This window comes from Daucus carota, chromosome 3 (assembly GCF_001625215.2).
Source record: "Daucus carota subsp. sativus chromosome 3, DH1 v3.0, whole genome shotgun sequence".
NCBI classification, from domain to species: Eukaryota; Viridiplantae; Streptophyta; class Magnoliopsida; order Apiales; family Apiaceae; genus Daucus; species Daucus carota.
In genome coordinates, this window is record NC_030383.2 from 52,248,834 (window position 1) to 52,267,247 (window position 18,414).

The 18,414-nt window shown below is 35.2% G+C and overlaps 2 protein-coding genes across 2 annotated transcripts; both read right to left on the minus strand.

Moving 5' to 3' along the window:
- Window positions 1-1,142: 1,142 nt before the first annotated feature.
- LOC108210402 (protein DETOXIFICATION 45, chloroplastic) lies at window positions 1,143-8,857 on the minus strand. The gene is made up of 15 exons (XM_017381666.2): window positions 8,548-8,857; window positions 8,319-8,464; window positions 7,486-7,629; window positions 7,259-7,383; window positions 6,952-7,087; window positions 5,321-5,417; window positions 5,122-5,219; window positions 4,430-4,593; window positions 3,855-3,926; window positions 3,508-3,624; window positions 3,336-3,431; window positions 3,124-3,245; window positions 2,338-2,392; window positions 2,122-2,194; window positions 1,143-2,000 (listed from the first exon to the last, which is right to left on the minus strand). Exons 1-14 carry the CDS (start codon window positions 8,751-8,753, stop codon window positions 2,183-2,185), a joined length of 1,590 nt encoding a protein of 529 aa, XP_017237155.1. The 5' UTR covers window positions 8,754-8,857; the 3' UTR covers window positions 1,143-2,000; window positions 2,122-2,182.
- Window positions 8,858-10,609: 1,752 nt separating this feature from the next.
- LOC108214655 (uncharacterized) lies at window positions 10,610-17,596 on the minus strand. Its single transcript, XM_017386782.2, has 7 exons — window positions 16,468-17,596; window positions 16,192-16,381; window positions 14,203-14,306; window positions 14,010-14,112; window positions 13,637-13,926; window positions 11,666-11,971; window positions 10,610-11,451 (listed from the first exon to the last, which is right to left on the minus strand). Exons 1-7 carry the CDS (start codon window positions 17,440-17,442, stop codon window positions 11,098-11,100), a joined length of 2,322 nt encoding a protein of 773 aa, XP_017242271.1. The 5' UTR covers window positions 17,443-17,596; the 3' UTR covers window positions 10,610-11,097.
- Window positions 17,597-18,414: the final 818 nt, after the last annotated feature.

An 18,414-nucleotide genomic window follows, 5' to 3' on the forward strand; every position in this document is an offset into this window, starting at 1 on the left:
GAATGCTAGTTTTCCAAATATATTTCCCCTTCTTCAACACCTCTTTCAACTTCATGGCTCCTCTTTTCTTGCTGTGTATTCACAAATCGATTACAACTTCATGGCTCCTCTTTTCTTGCTGTGTATTCACAAATCGATTAAAAAATCTCTTGATAGTTGAGGAACATGATTAAGTCTCGACTTTCAAGTTTTCCTATTCATCAGTAACAATATTGCTGAGTATATATCAGATAACATCGTCTGAATTGCATCGCAAGTGTATTGCAGTAAAACTGAGTAACTGCTTAAACTTGATGTTGCAAAGGTAAAGTATCATCATTACTTCACTTGGACAATCCTTGATGCCCAAATCTCAAATTCTTCAGCGAGACGTTAATCCTGTACTCTCCAGAAACTAGCTTCTCTCATGGGTCTCATCTGTAACATTAGACCCAGGTTCAGGTTCAGGTAGCAGGTTCTTCGATAATCAACTTGAGGATTTTGTACACCGATGTCCTAGGGGTTAGAAAACAAGAAACTCTTGAACCATGCTAGCATCTTTATTTAGTGAGGTTTGATCTGTCTTTTCTCCATCATTTGGATCAATATTACTGGCATTGATAATTTCATAAGATGCCAAGCCATTACTACTATCACCGGACTCCTCAAGAGTGCTGATATAACTGATTCAGGAGCTGTCCCAGGTAATATCCAAATCAATATTGTCATCCTTAGTGTCTATATATCAAGGACGGCTTTAGCAGTTACAGTCTGACATATACAAGAAATTCGTCCCATAGAAACATTCAGAAACAGAGCTGGTGAAGTTTTATTTATCTGTATGAGCATCTCTAACAAAGTTGGAGAAATACTGAATGCTATATAAAGACAACCAAGTAACTTTACTTGGGAGGTCCTTAAATATAAAAGATCCTCCAGGTGGAGAAAAACAACCCACCTGAAATTTCATCTTTGTAAGCAACCAAGTAATTTTACTTGGGATTGCATTTTCAAAATTTCAGTAAAAACAACCAAGTAAGCAACCAAGTAATTTTTCTCCCAAGTAAAAAAATGGCCCTAATACAAGGGCCATTTTTTTAGAATGTACGTGTAAAGATCATATGATAGAGTAAACACTAAAATAATCATTTGATAGAGTAAAGTTAAAACAATCATTCACGCCTCCCCTTCCCGGAAAGAAACTATAAAATAAAGAATAATCTTATGTATTTGCAATAACATAATTCTCACAACATCATTTTGTGCACTTTAAAATAAATTTAGAGTACTGATAAGCTCAAATTTACACCAGAATAACAAAAGTGTTAGACTAGAGAGAATGAATATGCTGTCTGTTACCGAGGGCATAATCCTCAAGTTTTCAACCCCTTTCCAGGAGCCCGTTTGGCTGAGTTTATGGCTTATGACTTAACATGACTTATGACTTGACTTATCTGATAAGCTGGGAGTTTAAATTGTCTGTTTAGATAATTTTGACTTATTTACAGCTTCTGGGTTATTAAAAATATAATAATAAAAATAAGTCAGCTTCTGGCTTATTACTGACTTTAAGCCGACTTCTGACTTACTACACAGACAGAATGTGAGTGTTTGGCAAACCGAGCTTATGGCTTATTTGGAAGAGAAGTGGCTTCAACTTATTTATGTACCGTTTGGCAAGTTAAAAGAAGTGCTTAAAATGAGGCTTAAAAGCCCCCCTGAGCTAATGGCTTATTTGGAAGAGAAGCGGCTTCAACTTATTTGTGTACCGTTTGGCAAGTTAAAAGAAGTGCTTAAAATGAGGCTTAAAAGCCCAGCCAAACCCCATTTTTCAGCTTAAAGTTAGAAACAGCTTAAAGCCGGGACAAACAGGCTCTAGATCTACTTCTATGCTATTTATATTGGTTTTTTCCTGCATGCTCATGTGCTTGGCACGGACTGTGGCTTCTGGGTTTAGTCTTGATGGGCTTCTCTTGGGCTGAAGGCCCAATGAAAAGAATCATCCATCTATTTAAAACAAGCTGCAAAGCAATAAAACAAGAACATATTACACAATCTAGAATTCTAGAGTACACTCGACTGACAAAAATAAGTAATAATTCCGGGCCCTAATACATATTTAAGCCAAAATTATATATATACCAGTACTAGTTACTGAGCAGAAATGCAGTTGTCAATGATCCAAACAACCAATGTCCTTGTGTCAAACAGCAACCTACAAGAAAGTGTTCAAACAAGCTTTAAACAGATTAAACATGTGCTCTTAAGGCCGCGCAAGTGTCCATGAAGTATAGCACGAGGATCAAGCAAACTAGACTAATGTTATTCTTGGGCTACATAGAACACCATAAAACAAACCTCAGTTCCGTGAACGTCCTGCAAGAACCACCAGGGGCCATTCTTTGAAGATAGTCTGACAAAAAAATATTATGGAAGTCAGAAATTTACATTAACAAATCAAAAACAGAATGCGGGTTATTTACGAAGCTTTTCTGCTAAAAAAATACATATATGAAGAGGCCGGTACTAGGAAAATTGACATAAATATATTTTGCTAAGTTACCGCCATCCTAAAACATTAAAGTAATAGGACGAGGGCTTAATTGGATCATTTTGTCTTTCTAGGCCGGCCCTAGAGATTTGGGTGACGTAGATGATTTTTGAAAATGGTGCCCCTATTTTTTAAGATTGTAAAGGAAAATTTTACATACATTCAAACTAATATACAATGACATAATCAAAAAAATGTTTAAAGATTAACAACAAAATCAATTTAAATGCAAGAACACACAAAACCTATGACGTCTGGGTTCGATCCAAGAACACACAAAATTACTGAAATATCATAACCAACCTAACTCGGTTGATTTGAAGTAATACTATGTAGTTTTTAAGTGTTCTGCCATTATGATTATTTTTTACAGTTATAAGATTCTATTTTATTTTAGTTGCAAAGTGAGGAGTTGTAAATCTTTGCCTACATGATACAAAGGAGGATTCCTGGGATGAATGAAAAGATAATCTCCTCAAAGCGAGGATTCAGATAAATAATTAGATGTAGAAAAAGAGGATTCATGGGATGCATATATAGAATATCTCCACGCTAAGTTTCAGATAAAATTTTAACATAGCTAGAGTATATACCTCATTAAACCAGCCACAGTGCGCAAGGCCATAAAGAGGGTCAAACCTGACCAAACTCCTGAAAGACCAATTAGTGGAGGGGCCCATAGCAGAAATGCTGATGACAATGCCCCAACAACCATCTATAGAAAAAAAATTATATATCAATAATAGGTTAGTATGCAGTGTAGCACACAAATTTAAAAAATTACTGAGTGAGAGGTGAAATTTACCATTGAGCAAGCAGCAAACATGAAATCTGATATACCATAGTGGAGACCATCAAAAATATAAGCAAGAGCAGTGATAGGCTGACTGGCACTGATAAACTGTGAAAACATAGATACAACATAATCAAATAGATATTCACAATGGACCCTATACATGCTGCATATACATACTTACCAATAACCCAGATCTAACAATGTTTAGCACTTCTGCATCCTTGGTGAATAAAGTAGCTAACGAACCAAATGACAAGCTCAAGATGATAGCTAACATGATGCCAGTAAATAGTCCTGCCTGGGTTAAAATTGATATCAGTTAAAAGTATAACTAATAACATAGAACTGCACAAAAAATAAAAGAACAAAAAAATGTCTATTATTTCCCAACTTCCAAAAAGGGGATTGTTACATTATCTAATATTCCCCAAGAAGAATTCCTTTGCGGTGGAAGGAAGTTTAGGATTCAAATTAGAAAAAAGATTAACATAAGAGAAGCGACAAAATGGGAGAGGAATGTTAATTTACCTTTATGCTAATGTAAGTTATCTCTCTAACTCTGCTGTAGTCCCCTTTTGCAAATGAACTTGCAATAAGAGCCTAAAGATACAATTCAAATTAGATATAATATTAAAAAACATTACATACATATAAACAGCTTAGCTATCGTAATTGACATGGCATGGCATGAACTCAAAAACAAAAAGCTATTGTGAAATCTTCAATCGGAGTAGTCTGAGTGACAATACATACTAAAGAGCATAACCTAGAAGAAGATTCCAGTTGAAAACTTTCTTGATCCACAAGTATATATAATAAGTTTAGGTGTTGCATATCTCAGCTTCTTAGAAAAAATCTTATACATTAAGAATCATTATTGCTGTTGAACAAGGACACTGAAGGTCATGCACATAGATACTATATAGGTATTTATAGCCCCACCCTTGTTTAGAGTATAGATTGGTTCTCGTTATAGACTAATCACAAAAACCTACCTTGATCTCCATATATTAAATATTCTAGGAATAAAAAATGAGTAAGATAGCATGCCACAGACCTTAATATCTAATGGTGATGTTAATTCAATTAAAACATATTGCTACCTGACTAGATGAAGATTGGGCATCTGCAAGGAGAGACGCAGACAACCATACTTGCAGGATAATCTGATGAGCAGCCATGGACAATGGTCCTTGACGAGCAGCCATTGACGTACTTAAAGTAACAGTCATAACAGCAGCAAGAGTTCTTCCAAGAAGAAAACCACCTGGAAAAAAAACAATTGTAAGAGGACGTTGCCAGGTCATTGGTGTGAAAGTGTATAGACAATAAGGATAAATACATGGGACATACAATAACTGGATAGCTTTTTCTTTTTATTGGTAAAAAACTATGTACTAATTTGAAGTATAAGTATGCTTCCTGACGGGTTACAAGATGTAGAGTTTCAATTTTTAAATGCCAATGCAGGAACAAAATGGAAACCCATATCTGCTATATAGTCCTCAGATGCATATGATATACTGTTTAGATTAATCTTTACAAATTGTGCTTTCAGAAGAGTTGGCTAAATAACATAGTCTGCGGTAAATTTTTCGAGCAAATAAGAAAATATTAACAAGTTTTAAAATCTGCAATTATAAGCAGATCAGCAGGAACTAGCATCAAATCACTAACCAACACAAACTTAATAGTAAATAACCTCATGCACCGGCTATGGAAATGCAATGCAGTGTTTATCTTGTATACCAAATTTGGCCAATAACAAGTAAAGATTCATTTACAAAACACTTGCCTGATTTTAGATAGCCACCAAACTGCAATTTTTCCAAATTCGGTACCAGTACAGTTCGCTTATTAAGATGCCATATCATGGAAAGTGTCACTATATATCTGAGAATATTTATGGGAATTGTATCAATTGCAGGTATATCAGCCTAATAAAAGTAGCCACAATCACATTAGCATAAATGAGTGAACATAACAGCACGTACTGCGATAAAATTGAGGATATGGCCGCACCAGTTACTCCTAAGTGAAATACGTACATCAGTATAGGGAAAAGGAAAACTGCTGCCATATTTCCAAGACCTGCACACTCATTTTTTGCTTCATTTAATATAACCAGAAAGCAGATATGTAAGTTAGACATGCGTATGCTTAGTAACTATTGGGGGAGTGGGGGGTGGGGTGGGGTGGGGTGGGGGCATGGGGGTGGGTAATGAATCAAAGGTAATTAATCCAGCAACAAAGTTGGATATTTACTTCTGGGGAGATAGTCATTTATTACTATACCACTACCTTTACCAAAGAGCCTGAAATATTGCAGTTTAACATACTTGAACAGCCAAAGATTTAAACAAATTACCCCCAGTATATGCCCCCAACCTTTTTCCATGGATTAAATATATGCTTAGCTCTTTTACCCAAAGGATTGACTGAATGTATAGCTCTTCACCCATTTATGTATTTAATCATCTAAATGCCAGAGTACATGATTCCATCAAATTCCAACAAAATACCATCAAATTTATGGGCAAATGCCTTCCTAGATCTGGTCTTACCATCACTTAAAGGAGTACCTGTACTCATTGAAGAGGTATATACAACACCCTGCATTACAAATTAATTCAAATCCAACAAACCCAAGGCACTAAATATGCATTTTGTCTTGGTTGGCAATTTCGGGTAACGGGTCGTGTTCGTATCAGCAATCGGGTCGATTTCAGGTCAAGCTAAAATCACTTAAAATAGAATAAAACTAAAAATTGAAGTTATTACAAATGAAATTCTCATTTCGGGTCATTTCGGGTCTATTTCGGGTCCGTCAGGTATTTTCGGGTCACTTTTGGGTTTTCGTCTCAGTAAATCGGGTTTCGGGTTGGGTCGGGTTCGTGTCGGGTTTCGGGTCGTGTCTGATATTGCCACCCCTTCACTTTTGGGCAGCCTTACAATTTGGGATATATATTACACACAACATCCCAAATATAAGCTGATAAGATACTAGCACAAGACCAAATAGAGATAAATAAACACGTAAAGTCCATGTCACCGGTATCCGTTATACATATCAGTTCTCAATTCTCAGTAGAGTGGAACTCTATATATCTATATTTATTCTGAACTTCGAAAGAGGGGAATCAGCAATAAAATAATGAGACAAGGGACTGAAGTTGTATTGTTTGTATGTAAGTCATGTGTCTTGGGCATCTTGGCGTCTTGCAAAAGAGAGACCAAGCTTTAAAAAAAAAAAACTTAGCTCCTAAGTATGACACAGTAATGATAATCTAGTGCTAAGGTAATGGGCTGATATAATGGCCTACAACCTAAATCATCTTAAATATTAATAATTGCATTTATTTAAGGTACTTAGCATTACCTTCATGGGAATTTACTAATACGCGTGCAACTGCATATTATTCTACTTTGCTGAAGTACGAGACCTCTTGCTTTGTTAATATAATTAATTGATATTTACTTAGGACGCATGGTTGTTCAAAGATGAATTATACAGAAAAGAACTGGCAACAAGTTATGTTAGGTTAAATTTATGGGATGATAAGTTAACATGATTGGAAACGAATAAAGATTCATATATTGGGAAAATGTCATTCAAAATACTTGCCAAGACATTTCACAGGAGTCTCCGTGTCTTTGAAACCACGAAAGATGCCCTGAATAGCCAGAGAAAGCACAACAGCTGGGCAACCAAGTGCTCTAAGTTGAAGAAAGTGATGTGCTGAAATTCGCATTGGTGATGCCTGTCCACAGCATCATGGTTAATCAATCAAAACCACCCACTAAATCAGAGGAGACCATGTTAAACTTATATAAATGAGAACACTTAATCACATAATAAGTTGAAGCAGATAAGCATGGAGAAAGTAAACATAGGTTAGTTATAATAACTTTTCTTCTAAATTGCTACTTACAGTTGATATGCCCATGATGCTAAGAAACGTCCCAGATCCGAAATATAATGCTGTGGCCTCAAGTAGACCAATTCCAATAGATAACACTAATGCAGTAGAAACGGAGGGCAACTGCATCCTCTCAGCTGTCAAACAACTTCAAGTCTTATTGTTTGACCCTCCATACAGTAATATCTATTCCCTTATTCTTAAGCAGTTATTTAGAAAAAAGACTGGACCACATTTACCTGAGCTAAAACCTTGGGTTGAATGCTTAGAAATGTCTTCAGCAACAAATGAAGTGGCAACACTAAGAAGAGGAATATTGAATACTTTGGATATTATGTTAAATATTGATATTGAAACCCCAGCTGAAGCCAATTCCAGGGATCCTATAAACAGAAAGCATAAAAATAAGCTAAAATGAATCTCACTTGTAAAAAAATCTAAATTCAAATTTAGAAGCTAACCCTTTACCGATTTTTTTTTTTGAAGCATGCCGTTATTGCTGGTGTCAATGTTGTTTTATAAGAGACTTACCACACAAAATTAAACAAGAAGCTTGCTCTTAGTTTCTTATAAAAAGCACAGTTGATATAGTGATGTAGCTTGAGTAGTTCCTTGACTTTTCTCTTCCAATATGGTTGGCGAAAACAAAAGAAGCGTACATAGCCATGATATAGAGTACATATAAAAGGATAAAACGAACAATGTCATGTAGATGAATCTTGTTCTGAAATTTCGAGTCTATGAATGTAGCAATTTTTAGATAAGGTTAATTATCAAGTAGGTCACTTACTGCGTCTAAATGTATCAAATGAATCACTAATTACAAAATTGAATCAAATGAGTCACTCCAAAAAAAAAATATCAAAAATATCACTCTATCGTTAGTCGAAATTCTTAAAGTATTATATATTGAGTTTCGCACATTTTTTATGAATGGTATCAACCCTTTTTAGATAAATGAAAAGAATAATATTGTCTTGGCTTGCAATGCAATTGTTTGTTTAACAATATACCCCGTAGAATCGTTGCACAAACTAGCATCCATTTGATGTAATGTGACACAGAGCAATACCTAGTCTCCCAATATAAGCAGTCTCCATGAGTTGAGCCAGTGGTTCAATTGCTTGGCCCGCGATAGCGGGCAAAGAAAGCATTATGAGCTCGGTCTGGACACTGGGCGCTATGTCATAGCTAGCTTCCGCTTCCGCTGGTATCACACTGACAATTTTTTAAAACGAATAAGTTTAATGAGAAATACAATTTTGATAACATAAGTGCTTATAATTGAGCTTCTTTCTTACATGCTGCTTCCTTTGGTGAAAGCTAAACCCTGGTCAGAATCGCTACTTAATGCGCACTTGTTGATGAATCTTTTCTTGTGAATTGAGGTGTGGAAGAAATGAATTTGAGGAGGGCTTCTTGTTCGTGCTCCTCGCCTTGTGTTGGCATTATTGCTCCGGCTAGATACAGAACAAGACACGAGATGAGCTGCGGCTGTGGCTTCCATTTTGCAATTATACCATGGAAAGGGAAATGGATACAGGAGTGAGAGATATTAAGAAGGGTAGTTGGAGTCTTGGAGATGGTTGGTGAACACTCGATTTGTGAATAATGTGTTTTCAATATACTCAAACTAAAACCTTCAAATAATTTCTTTGAAATTTTTTAAATTATTAAAATCTAATGGTTTTAATCCCTGATCATATATATTCCCTCCGATTTATCACACTTATTAAGATCTTAAATTTTATAAATTATTAAGATAATGATCGTCACGACATCATTGTGTTATGACTCGTGATCTATTTATTTTTGGACAGGATTTCATTCACAATCATGTCTAAACCCACAATGTACTTTATACATAGAGTTAGACTGAAGTTGCAGAGAAAGTCATACTATCGAAAAATTGAGAAACCCTTCTTAAGATCATTGATCAAGTACTAATTGTTTTTAACAAAATCAATAAAAATAATGGCAATTTGGTTAATATTTACAAGATTAGGGTACATATCCCATGCATTATAAATCACAATCCTCATTGAACATGAAAAGAGCCATCATCATTTTCTGAGAGCATCAATAACGATTTTATAAGAATGGTAACAAGTTAACGATATCAAACATCTTAAATCAATACAATTATACTTTATTGGGTATAAATAAATCTAAGTATAATCCTCTTTATTCAAAATTTATCCAGAGTTTTTTGATAAATTGAGAAATTTTAGACAAAATCGGAGTAGAATCGATAAAATATATTTTAAAATTTAATCAAGAATTAATTGAAAAAATTTCAATACTTTGAAAATTTTCACTTGCCAAAATACTTATTTCTGAGATTATTTACATTTTATTGGTCTCATACTTTTCAAAATATTAGTATTATTGTGCATATTTATTGGTTCTTACGCTTCCCCCAATATTATTACTATGTACAATTTTCCTGTTTTTTTTTGTTGCATGTGTTACTGCATGACATTAACGTCGGCCGAGGTATGTTTTTATGTTCCATTTCTTACTGTATCTGTCGTGTGGGTATTGAAGGCTCTAACTTCTGCCCGATCACTACATCAACCAAAATATCACCATCACAGATGGAGAAGCATCATTTTAATTTGTACTCGGTCTCCGGCCTGCTGGGCAATTATACCCCACGCACGAATCTTATTCATTCCCACCCTTCACGTGTTAATCAATTATTTGACTCTTTTTACATCAGCTTCTCAGCAAAATATATTGAGGTTGGGTGAGTTTAAAATAAAATACTTTTTACTTAAAGTAAAAAATGTGAAATAGAAATTAGAATTTAGTTAAAACTAATAAGTGATTAATGTGTTTAAGAAAAAAGTAGATGTCATGAAACAAAAATGAGGAATCCTAGCTTTTTATAAGTGTTTCTCGACTTTTTACACAAAGGGTACAAATAAGTGCTTCTAACTTAAAACTCTAGAAGTGGGCGCCACCCACCAAATATCACGGCGCCATGGCTTGATAATTGTTAATTTTTACTTTGTGAGTTGTGACCAACTGACTTCACTACACACATTCAGCAAATATGGTTAACAAATTTTGCTTGGCACAGGGGCCGTTTAGATAAGCTCTTCTACTCAAAATTTAAGGGCATATTTTTAGATACAAATATTAAGGAGGCATCATATATTTGTTATTTAGAATTAAATAATTGCTTATTTCAATAGAATTCTATATACTTTTTTTCCAGAAATAATCAAATAAACCCTTATTTCTGAAAAATAAAGCTAGTCAAACGACCACATAATTCAGCATCATCTTAATTTCAATTGCGGTTAAAATTTAGTTGGACAACAGAGTCAACAACTCAAACACAATATTAGGATCAAATAAACCTAAACTTCAGTACGCATATAATATAAATACTCACTGAACATTGACATGTCTTAATCAGTTATACACCCTAGGTCATAAACTTAAATAAAAACACATTCAAGCAACTTCCGAAGGGTGTTAAAAAATAAAGCAGACTCTGATGTATAAGAAAATAACCCCTTAAACTAACAGACTGCTGCAAGCATCAACACAAAACATACATTTGTTTCACTTAATGGGGCCAGGAGATTCCATGCCAGAACATCTACTTCAGACTGCATATGCTATGCAGGGGATCCCACCGCTTACAAGTTACCCAGAAATAGAAACTGAGGTGGACAACAGTCATCGTCTTTTCATCTAACCATCTCTTATATGAGATTACTCTCCAATGTGCCATGAGATGGCCTGACTTTGCAAATGATTTAATCAAGTACCAGGTTTAAAACAGATATTAATCACCTCAATATTCCATTCCATATCCCGGAAACATATATCGCGTTCTATCGTCTCCTCCGCTTCTTCTTTTGTCTGTCATCACTTTCACTTTCACTTTCACTTGATGAACCCGATTCTGATTCAGAACTAGATGCATCTGAATCAGCACTACTAGTGTCAGAGTCGTCTTCAGATTCGGAAACTGGCTTCTGCTGTTGCATTATAAGGCGAGGCATATTCTTTAAGTACTCTCTCAAGTTTTCAGTGATGCCACCAAGCCCAATGGATGTGAAAAAGTTGATTGAGAATCTCGTATTCTTGGGGTTGTCCCTCGGGAATATCGACTCGAAAGTGTCCTGCATTGTGGGATCACTCAGCCTCTCATTCAAAAGGCGAATCCCTAGATGCTCTGATAATTCCTGAACCGTATAAAATAAGTAGAATTATGTTGTATGAAAAAATATATATATATAATTGCAAGGAAAAAAAATAAATACCATGATATTTCAACTAACCCTAAAGAGATGATGCAAATTAAGTCGATAACTTTCAAAAAAATTTAATCAGGAAATTAATGGAGACTAGTTTCGGAGGCATTCACTTCCACTACTGTTACAAATTTTCAAAATTTACCTGGAAAAGTATCTTGATGAAAATACGAGACGAAGAAGTAGTCGCGTCCTCAGTCAGCCGTATGTAAGCTAGGGCCTGCCATGGTAGAGCATCAGTGCCAAGAAGATGTGCAAAAAATTTTGCCACATTACGCAACTTATTTGTTTCAAGCCGGTGAATCATTGAATATTGCTCCACAAAGCATTTCTCAAAATTTTCTTGATGAATCTTGTTGATCAGGCAAAATCTTTGACCCAGAAGACCATAATAACGAAGATAAGTTCTTTCTTGGCTGCAGCATTCTAGCAACATAATGCAGAGCTCCATCTGCATAAGTAACATAACACTTAATAAGTGTTTAATTTACGGGTTACAAACACCAAATAATGGTCACTAATTAGAACACCGAGAAAAAACCTAAGAAACATGAGCACTGAACAAAGTAAAAAAGAACAAAATATTCCTTCAGTAAGAAACTATAAAGGACTAAATAATAAATCATGAAAATTACAGCCATAACCTGGTACTGAAATGTTTTTCGGGACAAATGGCATATTTGTTATGTAACTAGGGAGTAGGGCTGAGCAAAACCGAACCGAAACCGAAAAACCGGACCGGACCGAATAATTTCGGTCCGGTTCGGTCCTAATTTTCTGAAATTTCGGTCTGTTCGAGTATTTCGGTCCGGACCGAAATAAAATACGGTCCGGTCCGGTCCCCATCAAAAAATTTCAGTTCTGGACCGAATGGACCGAACTTTTATATATAATTAATATTTTATTTTATATATTAAATAACATATTAATATATTATACTATTTCTATCTATACCTAATATCCTGATCTGCTCTATGCTATACCTATCTGCTAGTACCCCAGACCCAGCGGCGCCGCGCCTCATGTTCTCAACCCTAACTATATGAAACACACAGCACTGCTCGTCAGCCAAACTCCGTCGCAGCATCACTACAAGTCATTCCCTCAGGTTTAGAGAATCAAAGTAACTCCCTCACAAAGCTTATACTTGTTTCTTCCAAAATGTAATTCCTGATTTGGATGACACATCCAATGATCAAAAGAGTATATCTGTTGATGGCCGTTAATCATGCTTGCTGGTTTTCTTTATAGTACAGATCTAATTTGAATTTTGAAAAAGTTCGGTTTTGACGGACCGGACCCGACCGACCAAATTATTTCGGTTCGGTCCATATGCAAACTTCGGTCCGGTCCGGTCCTGAAAATTTTAAAAATTCGGTTTTCGGTCCTTTCGGTTCGGTCCCGTTCTGGACCGAACCGACCGAATGCTCAGCCCTACTAGGGAGTCTAGGACTAATCATTAAGTTTAATTCTTAGGCTCTTCTCCTGATTCTCTTTTGTGTAAAGTTTATGGATGTTGTATACATAAGAAAAATAATTCTATTAAGAAAAGACAGGTTTTAACTTGCAGGTTGCTTAACGCAAAGCACTTAGAGTTACAAACATATATAACAATGATTACCGAACAATATAAACTCAAGCAAACCAACTTTAATGTATTTTTTCCTGACTTCTTGACGAAATACTCCCTCTGTCCCTCTCATTTCTAACACTTTTCTTCAACTTCTTGACACGCATTTTAAGGTGTATATAAAGTATAGGTTTACAACTTTTTTTTTTTTAAATTTCATGGTCTGTATAAAAATTTAAACATTAAACTTTTATTCAGAAGGAAATTTTTTTTTATCAAACTATATTTTATGAGAGCTTTAAAATGCGTGCCGAGCCCCCGTCCCCCAATGTTAAGAATGGAGGGGGACGGAGGGAGTATACCTTAAGGGGCTATTTGGACAAACACAGAAGCAGAAGTTAAGTTGTGTCATTAGTGTCATGTTTCATTTGATAAATTATGAGTTGAAAAATCACCAAAAACTATGGGCTAAGCACATTTCATCATATAGTGATCAAACAAATATATAAGGCAACTTCAACTAACAATGATAGCTAATAAAGATACCTCTTGTCCAGGCTCTAGCTTAATTTTCAAAAGCTTATGACCAGCTTCTTCAAAATCAACACTAGACATTATTGTTAGGTAGATTGTCCTTCTAAGATTCACAAGATTTGTTTCTGTTTCATCTCTTATTCTCATTTGCTCTTCATCAGATTCATCATCTTCATCCTCTTCATCATCTGTTGCTGCATCTGAGTCGGCTTCATCTTCAGACTCTTCTCCAAGCAGGTTTTTCTTCAGTTCTTCATATCGTTGTTCATTTTCAATAAATTGTGGGTCTGGCTTAAAAATATCTGAGGCGCATGCTAAAAGTATTAGAGTCCATTATAAATTAGGTCAACCAAAAAGCTAAACAAAGTAAAATAGAAGTAGTTACCCAAAGCAATCTCAGGATCTATTTGATCTAAAAGTGATATTTCATGGGTCAGTTGATCTTCTTGCTCAACCAGGTCTAGCTCCGGACGGATAGCTGGGTAACCCTGCATTTGCAAAAAGACTTCATATGATTAATTGACCAGCATAACACTATCAGCAAACAAAGAACAAAATTGCGGTTAATTAAATTGCACCTGAAATTTGGCTTTACGTATGGCAAATAAACCTTCGATCAAAAACTGAACCCGCTTGTCAATCTCTCCTTCATGTAATATTCCACGGAAACGTTCAAAAATACCTGCATAAAATTCACGAAGAATATATTATAAACCTACACTGCAAACCGTAAAATACAGTGTCCTAAATTTTATGCCAGCTTTTCCTAAATGTGTAAATGAGTGCATCTAATAGTAAATCTACACAAATAAAGAACTTCAAGTCCAATAACAAAACTGAAGCAAAAGGGGTAGAGGACACTCAAGCCAGAAAACATTCCAACACAAAAATAGATGTTAAGCAAGGAGCAGGGCTGTGGTATGTAATAACAAGGGTTACCAATGCATACCCTAAGTCTAAGCCTATATGACCTATTATATTATATAATATATAATATTATATTTACTAGAGTCATGTTCCTCTTAGAACCCTTAGCCTAAGAACCCTTAGAACCTTTCTATTATTAATAAGGGTCCTGCAACAGAACTGCACATGCAAAAAGTGTTGTGTTTATATTTTATTTTATAACATTATTTTTGAACACCAACAACGATGCAAAAAACATGTATTTAAATAAATTTAGATCCTAAAAATCTAGTTAAAATTTAGGGTTCTGCAGCAGAACCTCAGTGGTTATATGGTTCTATTTTAACTACTAGTTCTCTCTGAGCGCGAACCTATTTACTAACATTGTTAGAAATATAATTGATGCAGGATAATAAATAAAACATAGGTTTGGGTAGATTAATATAACATAGATTTGGGTGGATTAAACGATAAAACTTACCCATTAGTTTTGACAACTAGCTCTATAAGATTTAATAATCAACATACTAAATGATGATCTGTGACAGAAATTGAAGACAACAAAGTTCAATTTCATAAAAAATATAAATAGATATATAAATACAACAAAAATGAAGATCAGAGCTTCAGTTACATAATTAGATAGAGCTTAAGATAGAAATACTCCTGTACCCATTCTAATTATTTCTCCCTAATTATTTTCTTCATACAGCTCATAAAATATTTGCACTCATTTGTTTTAACTCTTCCCTTTTAGCTCCATGTGTTTCTCCTATAATTTTGCGACAAAGTATTACATAATTCTAAACTATGCCAGAAGTTTTACACTTTTAAGTGTATGCAACGCCTTAAGCATTCGCTCCACCCCTCCCTAGCATCCATTAATATTTCTATCCACATTAAAGAGATTGGTCAAACATTGTGGATTATTTAATTGCAATCAGTCCAGCAACAACTATTCATTTGTTAAAGTTCATTCTTTAATTTTCTTTCATAGCATAAAAAGGTATACTAGTGAGGCAACTTGTACAAATTTTGCTAGGTAGACCAAAAGCCAATATGCATACAAAACACATGGGCATAAATGGCTTTATAGATCACCCCTAATCACATAACACATATAATATGAGGCTCAGCATCATCATCATCTATCTTGAATTCTTGATGTATATAGAGTTTACCTGGAAAAATTACGGAGTAAGCACCTGATAGTCTTGTTTTACTTTGAAAGAGTAGTGTCCTGCTTAATTAACTACAAAGCTTATGCAACAAACGACATAAAACTAACAGCTCCACAAAGAATACCTACCTCAATTCATGCCTTTATTATGCTAGAAGGCTGTCATATAAACCTCAAATGCTATATATATTTCAAGTTAATTCCAGCAATATCAAGTTCACTCAAAATTCTCTAAAACTAGGGTGGTTAGGGTAGCTCAGAATAAACTCTATATCAATTACACTTTATAATTTGTTTTATCACTACAAACTACACTCAAAAAGACTCTTCAAGGGTATCCTGTAATTACAACATAACAGTTGACCTAAAACAATTGGATAAATAAACTATTAGAATATTTTGTTGCCGCAGAAACCCGATATACTATAATTAAGCCTACAATATATAATGCACATAAGGGATAGAGGGATTAGATACTAACCATGCAAACCTCGGGGACAGAGGTCTTGTAGGATTGACCCACATTGGGTAACAAAGCCAACAGCAACCTCTACACTGTCATCAGTAGGATTCTCCAACAATGTTGTGAGTAGTTCCAGAGCTACAAGCTCATGAACTATTTGTTGATTGACAAGATGTGCTATGAACTTGACGGCGGCTAGTAATTGGGGCTAAAAAAAACAAGACAAAAGCAATAAATAAATGAGGGAGAGAATGTAGTTGGTTGTATGTGAGAAAGAATGAAGTGAGCTGGTACCTTGTCATTCCTTTTATAGGCCCTTTGCAGTTGAAGAATGATTCTTCTCAAAAGAAGATCACCGACTTGGGGAAACTTAGTGTTGACAACAGCAACAAGTGCAGCAAAGACATCAGTGAAACCAGGAGAAGCCATCTGAGACTTGATACAAGAACGACAAAATAAGCCTCTGCCTCTAATGAGATTCTCGGCAAATAGCTCAGGAATGATATTCTTGATGTTTGTAGCATTAACTTTATTGACAAGACCATTAATACTCTTCCTCAAGGCATCCCAAGTCAATCTCTGATACTCAACACTAGACTTATCCTCCACTTGGTTAAGCATTCTAGCCAACTTAAAAGGGGGAATATAAACCCCGCCAGTCCGACTGTCAAGAGGGGGTGGGGGAGGTAAGACATTAGTTGTCTCCTGTTTCGAATTATCATCTCTCCTGTCCTCCTTCCTACTCGTCCTCTTCTCACCATTATCATCACTTTTTGATGTCTTACGAATCTGGCCTTCCTCCAAATCATCATCGACATCAGAATGCCTACTCCGACGACCAGATCTATCACGGATATCGTCGCTTCTTCTGGTGCTGCTGCTTCGTCGCCCATTCTTCTTATCATCATCTTCGTGTTTCCTATCCTCATCCTCCTCAGCATCCCGGCGGCGGCGGCGGCCATCTCCGTCTCTCTCTCTATATCTCTCTCGATCTCTCTCCCGCTCTCCATCTCTCTCCCTATATCTCTCTCTTTCTCTATCTCTATCTCTATCTCTATCCATTTCTCTATCTCTCTTACTACCTCCTCTCCTCTTGATTTCAGAATCATCAGGAAGTTTGGTCGCATCTCTCTCCACAACCACCTCCTTGTCGACATCATCAGATCGTTTACGCCCTACTCGCTCATCGTCTTCTCTACCTCTCTTGTTCTTCTTGTATTCATCATCATCACTTGACGAGTCGCTGCTTCTGTAATGGCGACGCCCCATCTAATCTCCGATTCAGGCTCTTCTGTATTGTTATCTAGATGTAACCCTAAACCCCCAAACCTCTCCGTCAGATCGATTTAATTAATTGTTGGCGGAGTGGCCTCGGACTCGCACTCTCCTCGCCAATCCCACTGGGCCGCTATATCACTACTACAACTACCCATTTAAGCCCGACCCATCTCTTTAATATTTTCCTTTTCTACTGTATATTGTACACTCTTCATTTTAAATTAGTATCCATCTTAAAAAATCACGCAGTTTAATAAAAATGAATCTTTATGAATTAATTGCATTAAATAATTATAACATGTGAAATGAAGATGATCTGAGAAATATATATGTGAAGTGGAATTGATTTTGTAAATATAACTTTACATTGAAAATTGAAGTGGACAATTAAATTGAAACAAATTTTATTTTTAAAAGTGGACATGTAAATTGAAACAGAAAGAGTATATTTTATTGGTGGCTAGTTTGCTACCTAACTTTCCTATAAATTATTTAATTTAATCAAAAATTATAATATTTTATTTAAGAATATATAATATTCTTTATGTAAGGTATTATTTTGAAAATTACAAATTTATTCTTGAAATAAATTCATGTGTATAAAATTAAATTAATATAACAAAAACATTTAAAACTACTAAAACTTTTAATTAGGATGTAAAAAAATAAAAAGGAAATTATTATATTTAAATATTTAATTTTTTATTAATAATATACAAAATACATATTATAGGCATGAAAATAAATAGTTCAGCAATGAATTTTTAAGCCTGATTAGGCAATTACATGATAATGTTGATACTAGAGAGTAGCAAGTTATAAACTATATTATCATAATTTAAGCTCAATTAGACAATTACATGCTAATGCTAATATCGGAGTGCAGCAACTCATCTGCTATTACCATGACTCTATTACCATGACTCTAACACACAACCACAAATAGAGGTGTGCTTTTGATCT

Bases quoted from the DNA above. Each gene is read 5' to 3' on its own strand.
- LOC108214655 (XM_017386782.2), bottom strand. From the start codon at position 17,442: ATGGGGCGTCGCCATTACAGAAGCAGCGACTCGTCAAGTGATGATGAT. The intron at 13,927-14,009 runs GTAACTACTTCT...CATGCGCCTCAG, and splicing joins AGATCCTGAGATTGCTTTGG to ATATTTTTAAGCCAGACCCA. The intron at 11,972-13,636 runs GTATCTTTATTA...TTACTTATGCAG, and splicing joins AGCTAGAGCCTGGACAAGAG to ATGGAGCTCTGCATTATGTT.
- LOC108210402 (XM_017381666.2), bottom strand. From the start codon at position 8,753: ATGGAAGCCACAGCCGCAGCTCATCTCGTGTCTTGTTCTGTATCTAGC. The intron at 5,220-5,320 runs GTACGTGCTGTT...AAATATTCTCAG, and splicing joins ATATCCTCAATTTTATCGCA to ATATATAGTGACACTTTCCA. The intron at 2,393-3,123 runs GTATATACTCTA...TTTTTTTGTCAG, and splicing joins ACTGTGGCTGGTTTAATGAG to ACTATCTTCAAAGAATGGCC.